The following is a 15,907-nucleotide window of genomic DNA, read 5'->3' on the forward strand; positions in this document are numbered from 1 at the left end:
CAGTTTTGGGGAGGTAGGAGGGATAAACAGCTTGATGACACTGAGTGAGAAATATGAGGCCAGAAAACCCAAGAAAGGAAAAGTGATTTAACAGGCTCCTCTGGAGGAAATCAGCTGTAGAATTTTAACAAAGAAACTGAAGTCAAATAATCTTGAACGGGCCATTAGACACCAGAGTTACCGAATATGTCTAGTAAGATGCCACAAGCAAAACCTGGACATAGAAAAGTTTGTCTACAGAACATCCTTGGACTTACAATATGCACTTCAATCGAATTTACTGAGTGCTTACTGCATGCAGAGAACAGTACTAAGCACTTGGGAGAGTATAGTACAACAGAGTCAGTAGACATGTTCCCTGCCCACAACAAGCTTTCAATTTTAGTAAGTTTTTTCCTTTAATGGCATCTTGAGTCAAAACTTCAGTTAGAACCAATTTTATTTCAGGAATCATGCTGAAAATGGGACATTAGTTCCTAAACTAAGATCAGGTGCCTTTCTTGTGTCAATATGACCCTAATTGTGATCTCCATCACCTGTAATAATAATAATAATAATAATAATAATAATAATAATAATAATGGCATTTATCAAATGCTTACTATGTGCAAAGCACTGTTCTAAGCACTGGGGAGGTTACAAGTTGATCGGGCTGTCCCACAGGGGGCTCACAGTCTTAATTCCCATTTTACAGATGAGGGAACTGAGGCACAGAGAAGTTAAGTGACTTGCCCAAAGTCACACAGCTGACAATTGGCGGAGCCAGGATTTGAACCCATGATCTCTGACTCCAAAGCCTGGGCTCTTTCCAGTGAGCCACACTGCTTCTCTCAATCAATCGAAGAATCAATGGCATTTAATGAGCATTTACTCTTTGCAGAGAACATTGTACTAAGCATTTGGGAGAGTACAGTACAAGAGTTGGTAGACCCATTCCCTGTTCATAAAGAGCTTACAATCTATGGCTATATTTGTGTATTGACACTGAGTCAGAGAGGTGGCCCAGTAGGGTAACTGACTTATTTCACCACAAATAAATTGGACTTGCGACCCTGAACATCAGTCAGGTAGCCCCCATCCCCTTCCCTCCATTCTCTTTTTCCTTGCCCATGATTGCTTTCAAAATTGCTTCTCATGGCTACCACTGTCCTCCTTCTCTCCCAACCCTCTTAGTGCTTGAGGCTAGTGCCACAAAGGGGCAAGTGTTGTAAAGCTGAAACAGGCTGTGAATTTAGAAACATCAGAAGAGTCATTTGAGACATAGATCAAGGGCTCCTTCCTGTACAGTGAAAGATTCATTACAGCGTTAGAAAGAAAAGCCTCTGTCGGGCCATTACGTGGCTGCAGGGATCAACCTCAGCTAGAAAATGGCCAGGCATTTTTTTCCACAATTTATTTTTATTTTGGTAATTTCAGAAACACCTGTTATTTTAAGGTTTCATATCATCTTTATATTGTCTGTGAGACAATGCGGTCAAGCCAGGCTGTGAGTCAGAACGTTTTGGGTTTAGTCCTAACTCTCCTCCCTGGTTGGCTGGGTTTTAAAAATGGGGAGAATGGTAGTCTGCCAGATAGAAAGGGGAAAGGAGTTACAGGCCAGAGGCATGATGTGGGTAAGCAGTGAGATAGACAAGAGTGAAGTGTGCAGGTTGGGTTGCAGAGGGAGATGAACAAAGTGAGATAGGAAGGGGAGAGCAGGTTGAGTGCTGATAATAAGGAATTTGTTCATGTGGAAATGGATGGGCTTTGGAGGATTCTGAGGAGTGGGAAGAATGTGGACTGAATGCTTTTTCACAAAATGATCAGAGAAACAGTGTTGTTATTGGCCGGAGAGGGGAGAGACGAGAGGTGGGGTGGTCGATGACGAGGCTGTTGTAATCAAAGTGGGAGATAAGTGCATGGAATAGCATGATAGCAGAAGATGGAAAGGAAAGGGTGGATTCTGGAGATGTTGTGCGGATAGGATTGACAGAATTTGGTAACAGACTGAATACGTGGGTTGAATGTGAGAAATGAGTTGAAGATAATGCTGAGGATACAGGTTTATGAGATGGAGAGGATGGTGGTGTTGTCTCTGGTGACAGGAAAGGTGGCAGAAGAGAAGCTTTTGGACGGAAATATGAGGAGTTCTGTTTTGACATGTTATATTTGAGGGGGCGGGTTGGCCGGAGGGGAGGCGGGCGGGGATGGTGGTCAGGTGTCTATGCAGGGAGTCCTAGTGGATATATTATGGGCTGGGGAGTCAAAAGGACCTGGGTTCTAATCCTGGCTCTGCCACTTGTCTGCTGTGTGACCCTGGACAAGTCCCTTAACTTTCTTGTGCCTCAGATATCTTCTGTAAAGGGGATTAGTTCTGTGAGCCCCTTGTGGGACATGGACTGTGTCCAACCTGATTAGCTTATGTCTTACCCAGCATTTAGTACAGTACCTAGTACATAGTAAGCACTTAACAAATACAAAAAAATCTAAACAAAGAAAAAAAATCCAAGTACAGACTCCAAGGCGGTGGGGGAAAATGCAAGATTGCCGAGGAGATGAGGTCCAGAGAGGTAGGTTTGGGAATCATCTATGAATGAAATCCACGTACAGGTAGGTGGTAGTTGAAGTCATTCATTCATTCAATCGTATTTATTGAGCACTTACTGTGTGCAGAGCACTGTACTAAGTGCTTAGAAAGCACAATTCGGCAACAGAGACAATCCCTACCCAACAACAGGCTCACAGTTTAGAAGGGGGAGACAGACAACGAAACAAAACAAGTAGACAGGCATCAGTAGCATCAAAAGTCTTGAGAGTGAATGAATTCTCCAAAGTGGTGGGTGTAAATGAAGAATAGAAGAGGATTCTGAACTGATTCACAGTTAGGGGATGGGAGGTGTAGGAGGAGTTGATAAAGAAGACTGAGAAAAGGTATGATTTTGGAGGTCCCAGAGTAAACCCCTTCATGTCTCAGCCTCATTCCCATAGTGTTAAAGAGAACAGGACTGGCTGTCAGGAGGCCTGAGTTCTAATCCCAGCTTTATCAGCTTTGGCCTTGGACAAGTCACTTCTCTGTGCCTCCATTTACTCATCTGGAAAATAGGGACAAAATAAATACCTGCCCTCCCTTCTTCTTAGGCTGTGAGGCCCTTGTGGGCTAGGGGCTGTGTCTAATCTGCTTATCAGGACTCTAATGGCATGCTTGGCACCTAGAAAACATTTAACAAAGACCACATTCATAATTATTAGTCACCCAGGTGCAGCCACCACCTTTTAAAGGATCACACTGGCCCTGGGGATGGGAGGGGACGACTAGAAAGTCCAAGCTTCCATTTCCAGCTTTCCTGAATCCCCAATGCCACCCATTTAGCCATCCACTTCCTGTGTCCGTTCCCTGAGATGAGGGCAAATCAAACAGTTGGAAAGTGACTGGGGAGAGGTCACTAGACTAAGCTTATTGTGGCCAGGAAAAGTCTCTTGAATTGTACTCTCTCAAGTGCTTAATACAGTGCTCTGCACACAGTAAGTGCTCGATAGATAGCATTGATTGAGATGGGCTGGAGGAGAACAGCCAAACCTTTGTAAATCAATCAATCAGTGAAATTTCTTGAGCGCTTACTGCTTGCAGAACACTGCATTAAGCTCTTGGGAGAGTACAATGTAACGGAATTGAGTTAGTAAATATGTTCCTTGTCCACAATGTATTTACAGGCTAGAAGGAGAGATTTGAATGATGAGCTGTCTGTAGTAGCAAATGTGGCTAAAATTGGAGCAACAAGAGATTCCTTCTCCCCAAAGAAGAAAATTTTGTTTTGGAGCTGACAATCACGGTGCTAGTCTAGTCTGTGAAATCTTCCTATAAATAGCTCCCCCAAAGAGCATCCAGCACATTTAGAAATCACAGATTTCTGGCCTCTGAACAAGCCAACTAAATAATCCATGATGTGAAGCACCATTAATGATTCATAAAACATGCTTTAGTTTCATGGGTGAGTGTAGTTATTGGAGGGCTTTTTTTTAACCCCTTATTTAGTCCTTTCTGTACTTTTAGGGTAGCCTAGACTCCTGGTTTTTCTTGGTTAGTGAGAATAGTATTTCTCACTATTCTCAGAAGGTGGGACTCTTCTCTTCTGGGTGGAAAAAAATCCAGTTCCAGTGGGAATGCCTCTCCCATCCCTACTCTCACCCACCCACCCCATCTACGCCTGGCACATAGTAAGCACTTAACAAATACCATCATTATTATCTATGCTTCAATGTTGTAGACCTTTCACTGGAGTATGTGTGGGTGTCTCAAAGCAGCAGAGTTTTCTTTGCACAAGTTACCTATTTTAGGCTTTATATTCTGATATGGGAGGACCGAACTCAGAGAAGAGGTAGCGCTCCTAACTTTCAGAATATTTGATTCTACAACTCTCCAGGAAAAACACAGAGGAAAATGTTGTGGGGCCTGACTGGGTACAGAGTGCCCTCTAAAAATGGTGGGGAATTAATCAAACTAACACTAATGCCACCTTCTATTTCTATAACCTTTCCAATTTTCCAAACTGCTTTTACATCCTTTTTCTCATTTCATGTTCCAACACCCTTGGAAGGTCGGGAAAGGCAGGTGTTGATATTCGTTCAGTCAGTCAGTCATATTTATTGAGCGCTTTCTGTGTGCAGAGCACTGTACTAAGTGCTTGGGAAGTACAAGTTGATATCCCCATTGTAAAGATAAAGAAACTGAGGTCCAGTGAGTGATTCACTGATACACAGAAGTGACAACCCTAGAACTGGAAGCCAGGACTAGTTTCCATGCTCTTCTCATTTGACCACACTGCCCTCATGCTTTTTCCAAGGTTACTCACTTTTTAAATGTAGCAAACCAACAGCTTTGTCCGCTGGGCATCTCAGACTGCTTCCCGTGTGTTTAGGCAACTTGCTTTTCAGATAGGGTATCAGATTAAAGAGCAGGAAATGCAAAATTTTGTTTCTTGTACACTGTTGAGGAAGTCCAGCTGACTGTGGTCCTAAAATCATGGTACTGACCCTCCTAGACTGTAAACTCTTTGTGGACAGGGAATGGATCTACCTGCTTTGTTATATTGTACTACTGTACTAATCCAAACAGTGTGGACTAGTGGAAAGAGCACGGGCCTGGGATTCAGAGGACCTGGTTTCTAATCCCGGCCCTGCCAATTACTTGCTTTGTGACCTCAGGCAAGTCACTTAACTTCATGGTGCTACAGTTTTCCCGATAGTGAAATGGCGATTAAATACCTGTTCTCCCTCCTATTTAGACTGTGAGCCCCAGTTGGGACAGGGACTGTGTCCAACTGATTAACTTGTACCTACCCCATTGCTTAAAACAGTGCTTGACACATAGTGCTTAACAAATACCGTAAAAAAAAATAAAATGAGCTTAGGTACAGTGCCCTGAATCATCAAGCACTCAATAAATACCATTTTCTGATTGAAATGAAGACCAGAGGATGGGTATGGAGCCTCTGTTTGCCCTCAATTTGTTCTCTTTCAATCAGCAAGTCTTCATTCCATCATTCATCACGACTCTTTGTTCAGTGGGTCATTGGAGTGCTGGAAATCAAGTCGTCAATCAATATTATTTATTGTGCTTACTGTATGCTGAGCACATACTAAGCGCTTGGGAGAATACAATACAACAGATTTGGTAGACACATTCCCCACCCTGCAGTATGAGTGCCTTTGCCATTCTATTCCACTCCTCCTATGACACTAGTTTTCTGCTTCTGGCATATGAGAACCAAGGTATTAACAACGGTCAGTGACAAAGGAATAGAGAAGGGAAAAATCAAGTAATGACAACCCGCAGGGGAAGAGATAACTTCTGAGATCGACAAATGCCAGAGAATAGACAGACGAGGTTAGACCAGTCTGATGCAGTTTTTAATTGCAAAGACCCCTACAGCCCTCATAACTAAGGCACACAACAGAATTGGACCCTGGAAAAGTCTCAGCTCCAATCACCACTCCAAGGGCAATCACCAGGAACCCCTCTTGTGATCTGCAAGCTACCTGCTCCACAAACTGATGAAAGACTTTAATAATTACCACATTTATTACATTATCATTATTAGGCCTGGAAAAAGCAGATGCTCTCCTCAAGGAGAAGAAAAATCTTGGTCATGGCAGCAGTGAAACACTCTTTCTACTCCGATTTTCCAGCCATTTGTCTACCGTGGAAGCAAATTCTCATTTCATTATCAGTCACTGCCCATGAATGCAAGCGATCTTGTTGATTGCCCCTAACAAACCCTGGTGATCAAATTAGTGGTTTCTTTTGCAATTAAGTGTCTCTTTTTTTCTCCCAGTCTAAATTGATTGATAATCTTGATAAATGGAAGGGAAGCTTATTTTTATCGGCCCTTCAGAAGGTCTTTGTCTCTCCTGCTTGCTCTCACAAGGGAGAGAAAGGAAAGTTCTAAGCAGACCATCTGCCCAGAATATTTTAGGATCCCAGAGGCCACTTAATCCCTCCGCCAGGCAGTCGACCAGACCAGCCAGGTCAGAGTCTGTCCATTCTTTCCAGAGAGATCTCCACAGCCTCCCTTGGAAACATGTTCCTGTCTTTATCATCCTGATAGCCAAGCAGCTCTTCCTTATGTCCTACCATACTCTCTCCCCAATAATTTAATAATAATGATAATAATAATAATGGTGTGTGTTAAGCATTTACTATGTGCCAAGCACTTTTCTAAATGCTGGGGTAGATTATCAGGTTGTCCCACGTGGGGTTCACAGTCATAATCCCCACTTTACAGATGAGGTAACTGAGGCACAGAGAAGTTAAGCGACTTGCCCAAAATCACACAGCTAAGTGCCTTCTCTCTTCTTGGTCAGTCTTCAGTCCCCCTAAGAAAGTTCCTTCACAGAACTGAAGACATCATCCTTCTGCAGGTTGTTCTCTTCTGGAGTAAGCCAGGGGTGGAAAAGTAATCTAGACTTCAGTGGAATAGTTGTTCTGACTCTGCCAGGACGCCACAGATCTCCACCCATCTGGGAGAGGATGGCCAAGCAATCGATCGGTGGCCTCTGCTCCTACGGTAGGCCCGGCTTGATGGCTGGCAGGGGCTAGTTGCCCCTGCTGGTGGGGCACCAGGGGGATTTGCAGGCAGTAAGCAGTGCCATGGGTAGTGAGCCAGAGGTGATGCTGGTACAACTATGGTCCAGTGGTCCTCAGGGGCATCTCCCCAGCATGGCCCAGTTCAGCGTGGCTTAGTAGATAGAGCACAGGTCTCGGAATCAGCAGGACCTGTGTTCTAATCCCGGCTCCACTGCATGTCTGCTTTGTGACTTTGGACAAGTCGCTTAACTTTTCTGGGCCTCAGTGACCTCATCTTTAAAATGGGGATTGACTGTGAACCCCATGTGGGACAGGCACTATGTCCAACCTGCACAGTGTTTGGCACATAGTAAGCACTTAACAGGTACCATAGTTATTATTATTATCCTCTCCTTGAGGTCCTCTTAGCCACTTGGGTACCAAGTCTATTGCCACTCCCAGACAGGTCACCGCCTCCATTTCAGTTTTGCCTCTGCATTAACCTGAGGAAACAGACACAGCCCCTGACAGCACAGAGAAGCAGTGTGGCTCAGTGGAAAGAGTGCGGGCTTCGGAGTCAGAGGTCATGGGTTCAAATCCCAGCTCAGCCACTTGGGCAAGTCACTTCTTTGTGCCTCATCTGTAAAATGGGGATTAACAGTGTGAGCCCCACGCGGGACAACCTGTTCACCTTGTATCCCCCCCAGCGCTTAGAACAGTGCTTCACACATAGTAAGCGCTTAACAAATACCACCATTATTATTATCTCTTGGTGCTTGATGCCCATCGGAACACACATGAAGTCACGGGCAGACAGATAAATTTGGGATGAACCAACCCAGTTGCTTCAGTTTCTCACAGGAGTTTTGCCTAGCCATTTTGTCATGCTTGTGGCTCTTGTTAGATCCATTTCCCCTTTAAAGTGTTGTGACCAAAACCTGCCCCAGCAGAACAGTGAGGGTCTATTCAGTCCAAAGACTAGAGGATTACCTTGAGGCTTAACACTTACAAAATGAATACCTTGATTTTCCTGTTCATGTTTCTAGTGTAAACCATCTACTGCTGTTCTAGGGGAAAAACCTGTCAAAGATCCTTAATTAAACTGCTATTAGCCCAGAATGTGCCTTATATTCCTGTTTATAAACAATGTGTATTTGATTTTCCCTCTGCTCTACGTTTTCCTTTGTAATTGTAATTTATCAGGAATGAACAAAGCTGATTCTGTGGGCCTTGCTCCCTCCTCAGAAACACAGATAGATGATAGCAGAGGTTTTTGGGTTCTGCCCTGTAGATAATAATGCCTGGGGTATTTGTTAAATACTTGGGTAGATACAAGATAGTCATTCTGGACACAGTCCCTGTCCTACATGAGGCTCAGAGTCGATGTGGGAGAGAGAAGAGGTAATTAATCCTGATTTTACAGATGAGGAACCTGAGTCACAGGGAAGTTGTGACTCACCAAAGATCATACAGCAAGCAAGTGGCAGAGCTGACATCAGAAAGTAGGCCCTCTGATTCCCAGAACTGTGCTCTTTCCACACATCCAACACTAAGGATAAAGCTGTGCAAATTCTACTCTCCTCATACTCAGAGGACAAAGGGAGCATGTTCACAGTATGGCCTAGTGGATGGAGCATGGGCCTCGGAGTCAGAAGGACCTGGGTTCTAATTGTGGTTCCGCAACTTGTCTGCTGCGGGATCTTGGGCAAGTCACTTCACTTCTCTGTGCTTCAGTTCCTTTATCTGTAACGTGGGGATTTAGACTGTGACCTCCACGTGGGTCATGGACTATGTCCAACCTGATTAGCTTGTATCTACCCCAGTGGTTTGTGCAGTGCCTGGTACATAGTAAGCACTTAAATACTGTATTAAAAAGAATAGCTCTTCACATGCTGCAAAATCCCATTTGGTAAGCTGTCATTTTGATTTAATTGAGCACACCCTGGGCAAGGCAGTGTCTGCATTTGCTCACTGAATTAAAATATGGTGGCGTTCCAAAAGACTCTGGGTTCAGCAGTGAGATTGCCGTGGTAGTCCACTTGAGAACCACTGCCAAAAATCTAGCTTGAAAATATTTAACTTACCACCATCAGTAACGAGTCCGGCTCCCTTTGGAGGCCTTTAATGGGGTAAAATGCTATTTGTTATACTGGATAAATTGTCTGCTTATTGTTTAGTGGCTGGGTCTACTTCCCAGGGTCATATTTGTTTATTAATTAGGAAGTTTGACAGAGAATCCTTATTTTATAAATGCAACCAAAGGAAATTGCATGAAATATATTTAAATTCAAAAAGATTAGAGAAATTCATGGGTGGGAGATCCATAACAATATAATAACCGTGGTTTTTTCATTCATTCAATCTTATTTATTGAGCATTACTGTGCACAGAGCACTAAACTAAGCACTCAAAGTACAATTCAGCAATAAAGAGAGACAGTCCATGCCCACACTGGGCTTACAGTCTAGAACAGGGGAGGTAGATCAGAACAAGTCAACAGGCATCAATATGAATAAATAGAATTATGGATTTATACATATATATGTAAGTTCCATGGGGCAGGAGGAAGAGCAGTGGGAGAAAGTCGAGGTAATGCGGAAGGAAGGTGGAGCTGAGGAAAAGGGGAGCTTAGTCTGGGAAGGCCTCTTGGAGGAGATGAGCCTTCAATAGGGCTTTGAAGGGGGGGAAGTATGATTGTTTGGCAGATTTGAGGAGGGAGGGCATTCCAGGCCAGAGGTAGGATGTGGGCCAGGGGTCGACGGGGGAACAGGAGAGAATTAGGCACAGTGAGAAGGTTAGCACCAGAGGAGCAGAGTGTGTGGGGTGGGATGTAGAAGGACAGAAGGGAGGTGAGGTAAGAAGGGGCAAGGTGATGGAGAACTTTGAAGCCAATAGTGAGGAGATTTTATTTAATATGGAGGTTGATAGGCAACCACTGGAGATTTTTGAGGAGGGGGGTGACAGGCCCAGAATGTTTCTGTAGAAAGATAATCCAGGCAGCAGAGTGAAGTATGGACTGAAGTGGGGAGAGACAAAAGGTCAGAAAGGAGGCTGATACAATAATCTAATCAGGATAGGATGAGTGATTGTACTAACTTAGTAGCAGTTTGGCTGGAGAGGAAAGGGCAGATTTTGGTGATGTTGTGAAGGTCAGACCAGCAGGATTTGATGACGGACTGGATACGTGAGGTGAAAGAGAGTGCAGTCAAGGATGACACCAAGGTTGCAGGCTTGTGAGATGAGAGGGATGATTGTGCCATCCATAGTGACAGTAAAGTCAGGGGGAGGACAGGGCTTGGGAGGGAAGATAAGGAGCTCTGTCTTGGACATGTTGAGTTTTAGGTGGCAGGAAGACATCCAAGTAGAGATGTCCTGAAGGCTGGGAGGAGATGCAAGCCTGGAGGGAGGGAGAGAGAACAAGGGAGGAGATATAGATTTGGGTGTCATCTGCATAGAGATGATAGTTAAAGCCGTGGGAGTGAATAAAGTTCTCCAAGGGAGTGACTGTAGATAGAGAATGAAAGGGGACTAAGAATTGAACCCTGAGGGATCCCTGCAGTTAGTGGAAGGGGTTGGAGGGAGGAGTCCGTGAAGAAGACTGAGAATGAATGGCCAGAGAGATGAGGAGAACTAGGAGAGGACAGAGTCAGTGAAGCCCAGGTTGGGTAATGTATAGAGCAGAAGGGGATGGTCCACTGTGTCTAAGGCAGCTGAGAGGTTGAGGAGGATTACGATGGAGTAGGAGCTGTTGGATTTGGCAAGAAGGAGGTCATTGGTTACCTTTGAGAGGGTGGTTTCAGTGGAGTAGAGGGGGCAGAAGTTAGATTGGAGAGAATCCAGAAGAGAATTGGAGGAGAGGATTTCAAGGTAGCAAGAGTAGATGACTTGCTTCAGGAGTTTGGAAAGAAAGGATAGACTGGAAATGGGAGATAACTGTAGGGGGCTGTGGGGTCATGGGAGGGTTTTTTTTTTTTATGATGGGGGAGATGTGGGCATGTTTGAAGGCAGTGGGGAAGAAGCCCTTGGAGACTGAGCAGTTGAAGATGGTAGGGAAGGAGGGAAGGGGTGAGAGTTTTTATAAGGTGTGAAGGAATGTGGTCTGAAGTGAATCCCTGAGGGCAAGTTAGGAATGCAGGTAGGGTGTCAGGTAGAAGTCAAGGAGGCAACCTCAGTTTGTTAATAAAAATCTTGCTCACTAGAAATGTGTGTGGGCCTTTGGGCCAATCCCCATAGATATTACAGAAGGCAGCAAGAGGAGAGGAGACCAAAAGGATGCGATTTAGGAGAAAGTACAAGAAGGGCAAACAAGAGGCAAAGAGTAAAGGAAGAGAAAGGAGAGGATGAAGGCAAGGAGAACAGAGAGTTAGAGGGATCCAGGGGAAAGCAAGGCACCACCAATGACTAGGAAAGAGTCAGGAAGGTAGATGGATAAGAGGCATGACCAGTGAATTCAGAAAGCCCAACAAAGATGGGAAAATGGTAAAGGAAAAAGCAAGGATGAGGAATTGTGTAGTGAGAGGAGAAATGAAAAACAAAAGAAGAGAAAGATATGTGGTTAAGTTCTTTTGATTTTCAGGGACCAGAGATGTCTGTTTGGCTTGTAATGAAAGGACCCCAGTTGAAGTGAGCTTTCCGCTGCTGTCCAGAAGCTCCCAGCTGCTTTGGGCTTGGCTGTTTGATCATTTGCTTGGGCCTAGAATATGCCTGCTAGTACATAAAGTCCTGTAGCCAGACCTAAATATGCATTTCAGAACCAGAACCTGAATTTCCAGCTCTCCCCATTCCTGCTGAGCTGCTAACACCTGGCCCCAAGGCAGGGATGAACCAACCCAGCTCTAGCCTGGCCATATACAGGCCTTTTTAAGGCAGAGATCCATGTCTTCCCTTTTCCCCCAAACAGAATCTGTATCATCATGTAGAACAACGTATGATACAGTCACGTGATTATCACTTTGCAGTTCACAGAGCTTCCATCCACCCCCTCTCCCTTTGAAGGGTCAGGCAGGCCAGTTCAGCAACAAAAACACCTCTCCCATTTTCTGATACGCATATGGCTCTGCCCGCTGAAGTGCTGGAGGAAGTGGAGGACACAGTCATGAAATCACTGACTCTGTGTCTTACAAGGACACAGTGGCAAAGCCAAGGACAGAATCCTGCTGCCTGAGCCTCGTTCTGGTCCTGTCCCTCTAGGGCTGTGATGCCACCAGTGCCCAGCACCAGCCCTTCATTCTTCAAGAGGACAGTGCCAGGAATTAACCCAAGTGGAAAAGGGAAAGCTGGGTTTTTCCACCGAGTGAGAGCCTAGAGCTCTTAACCTCTGAGGGGACTGGAGGCTGACAAAAAGCTTTCCAGTTCAGTCATCCCCATCAAATTGGCAACTAATTTTCTTCCTTTCAGTTTCTGCATTTTACCGAAGCTTCTTGGTACTAATGAAGAGCCACTAATAATAACAATTATTATGGTATTTGTTAAGCACTTACTATGTGCCAGGAACTAAGCACTGGGGTAGATACAAGATAATCAGGTTGGAGAAAGTCCCTGTCCCACATAGGGCTCACACTCTTAATCCTCATCTTACAGATGAGGGAACAGAGGCACAGAGAAGTTAAGTGACTTGCCCAAGGTCACCCAGAAGACAAGTGGCAGAGCTGGGAATAGAACCCACATCCTCTTACTCCCAAGTCCATGTTGTTTCCATGGAGTGAAAGGAGGGGAGGCCAGATTGCCTGGGGCTGAGGAGACAATTAGAGGGAATAGAACCCAGGACCTTCAGACTCACAGGCCATGCTGCTTCCCTCTTCAGACACTCAGCCATTCACACACCACTATGGTTTGCTTGATTTATGGGGTCAGAGTACTGTCTCCTCTTTCCTCCCTTGGGCATGATGGTAATACCTGAAACCTGACAACTGCTTGCAGAATGGGGAACTTAGGAACCAAAAACTGGATTTTGCTGATTGGGCCTATGGAACGCTTTTTCTCGATCACCAAATTGGTTTGCCTTGATCTTAAAGGGGGTGACTGGAATGAATTTAGGGTCATGAAAACCTCTGGACGCTAGAAGCCCCCTAGGTGGAAGGGGTTTCTGCAAGTGACTCCAAAGCAGAAATGGACAAAGAGAACAAAGTTGAACCCTGGAGAATTCTCTCCCACCAATGCAAATGCCCTGATTCTTAGCCTCTGTTGATAACTAATTACAGTGTTTTGTTTTCCTTCCACCACCTCCTCCCCTCCCCACCCCCCATCTCCACTAATCCTTAAATGCACGGCCCACCCCAGGAAACCACTGAGGAAAGAAGAGAATGGGACCAGCGGAGCTGAATATGCAATGACTTCTTCCCAGAACAGCAAAACCGTGGATGTGACGAACGCAGTGGTCTAGTCCCCATCACCCCCAGCCCCCGGCCACGTTAGACCTCCAAAAGGCACAAGGGAAGAAAGGAAATGACAGCATCCATGCAGCCATGGATTCCCACTTCGTAACCGGCATCCACAGTGCTGCGGGCAGGAGACAAAAGACCGACTGCTTTCCAGCCTCCCCGGCTGCCAGGCAGAGGATAAGCCCGTCACCCAGGGACAATGTGGGGCAAAGAAATGCCAGAAAGCCGTAATTAATCACTGCACGTGACATCTGGGGAAAGAAATGATGTCACGCCACTTCCAGTTCCTTCTCTGTTGTTTTTTGGGTTCAAGCGGAAGGGTTCGCTGGACGGCCGAGTCTGCCCACGTAGCATCCTCCGACTGAGAAAGCAGGGACAACCTTCTCTCAGTCCGTCCTCTTCAAGGGAAGCCATCCTGGAGGACTCCATCTGACAAAAAAACCGCAGGCATTCACAAGCAAACCCAGGAGAGCCATCCGCAGTCTGCCGACTATGCAATCTTCAAGAGCCGAGCCCCTTCCAAACCGGCGAGCAGTCCACGCAAGAGCACTTGGTAGGGCTGTGAGCAATCTTATTTTCAAAGGTGCTTCAATTTACTTCCTTCACCCTTGGCCTCTCCTTTTCCTCCTTGATTAATGCCTAGGCCTCTTCCCCTTGCCCCACTGAGTCTGCAATTGCTTTTCCTCCATGGTTTTCTGTGCTCTCGCAGGACTGACTCCACACCACTTTGAGAAAAACGTGTCTTGTTTACATTGAGGGTAGAGTTGGTGCTGGAGAATATTGAGAGAAGGACAGTGCCTGTGAGTCTTTGTTTCATCCTTGATTGGCTGCTGGGAGGGAAGGGGGGAATAGGTCACACTGCAAGCCTTCCGGACTCCTCCTGTTCCACCCTTCGGAGACATTTCTGCACCTGAGAGGAGACACTGTCCTTTGTAGAGGCAATTCATTCGGAGTGAACTCCGTCTTCTGCCTATATCTCACAGGGGCTGCCAATCATGCCAAATTCCGTGTAGTAGCTTTGTGTTGTACCTTTGTGTGGTGTCGATTTGCAGTCTCCTCATTGCTAAGCTGAGTCAACCACATTCATTTCACTTAGGACTTTGAAGTAGGGACTCTCCCCTCCATCTCTCTGTGTAAGTCCCTCTCCCAAAAAAGGGCAGCCAGTGTTTGTCCCTCACATTCCTCAGGCCAAGATACTTTCTTCCCGGTCTTTTTTTTTGTCTAGCATTCTGGGTATCTCCATTAATCACCAAGCAGAACCATTGCCAATGCAGACCAAGAGGGAGATGGCAACCCTGGCTTCATGTTGTACCGTCAGGCCTCATCTGTATTCCGGGTCTGGATCTTTGAGCCACTGCATGCGGTATTTACCATGGGTTGCAGTGCTGAGGTCTCTCCCTGCCTCTAAGTTGGATGTAGCCTGCTGATTTGACTGGTGCATCTAAACCTATGTAGCCTCCCACTGTGAATGAGCAATTTAACCCCACTGTTGGCTTGGCTTTCTAGCCCGGGTCCCACCTCTGAGGGAATTGAACTGAAGCTATGGATTTCAGGAAACTCAGAAAGAGCTGTTGCCTGAGGGAAGTTGCCAAGGGAAACAAAACTTGCCCCCTTCTCCTGTCAAAACATGATCTCGTCCCTTCCTTCAATGCTTTCCTATTTGCTCCTGTTGCTAAAACTGGTTTACGATTGAGTGGTTTCATTTTCAAATCCAAGGATTGGTTGACCCTAATGCAGTTCACAGATGTGAATTTGTGTCCCAGTATTTATCTTTTTTTTTTAATGGTATTTGTTAAGCACTTACTATATACCAGACACTGTACTAAGCACTGGGGTAGATACGAGTCAATCAGGTTGGACACCTTCCCTGTCCCACAGGGAGCTTTCAGTCTTTATGGGGATTAAGACTGTGAGCCCCATGGGGTCAGGGACTGTGTCCAACATGATTAGTTTGTATTTACCCCTGCACTTGAAACAGTGCTTGACACATAAATATTTAACAAATGCCACAACCATCATCATCCCCATTTTACAGGTGAGGAAACTGAGGCACAGAAAAGTTAAGTGGCTTGTGCCAGGTCACATGGAAGACAAGTGGCAGAGTTAGGATTAGAACCCAAGTCCTCTGACTCTCAGGCCCGGGCTCTTTCCACTAGGCCACGTTATTTTTCGTGTTTAAGCATTTATTCTAAAAATTATTTTCTTAACTATATTTTTTTAATCAGAAGATTATTTTGGAGGAACAACCCAGTGTCTGTCAGTGGCATCCATCGAGATCTTGTGAGATTGTCAGGGAGAGATTGGGGGTGGAAACTCTGAATGGCCCTGCTGAGCCAACCACAGACTCCAGCATCCCTGTTCCTTGGATGTTCCATTCTATTGAATGTGTTCGCGTTCGCTGGGTCTGGTTCTCTTTTCACATTTACCAAAGAAGCTTGAAAAGATATGGCCAAGAAATATTTTAGTTACCTGAACCCCATAAAAT

The 15,907-nt window shown here is 45.4% G+C and overlaps 1 protein-coding gene across 2 annotated transcripts in view; it reads left to right on the plus strand.

The window, feature by feature from the left end:
• PRIMA1 (proline rich membrane anchor 1) overlaps positions 1–15,251 on the plus strand; it is an 81,986-nt gene extending 66,735 nt beyond the window's left edge. For both annotated transcript variants that reach the window (XM_038747359.1, XM_038747351.1), the window contains one exon: positions 13,322–15,251. In XM_038747359.1, the coding sequence (XP_038603287.1) occupies positions 13,322–13,424 (103 nt within the window). In that variant the 3' untranslated portion in view covers positions 13,425–15,251. The remainder of the gene's footprint in view (positions 1–13,321) is intronic.
• The last annotated feature ends 656 nt before the right edge of the window (positions 15,252–15,907 follow it).

Source organism: Tachyglossus aculeatus, chromosome 1 (genome assembly GCF_015852505.1).
Source record: "Tachyglossus aculeatus isolate mTacAcu1 chromosome 1, mTacAcu1.pri, whole genome shotgun sequence".
In the NCBI taxonomy this organism is placed as follows: domain Eukaryota; kingdom Metazoa; phylum Chordata; class Mammalia; order Monotremata; family Tachyglossidae; genus Tachyglossus; species Tachyglossus aculeatus.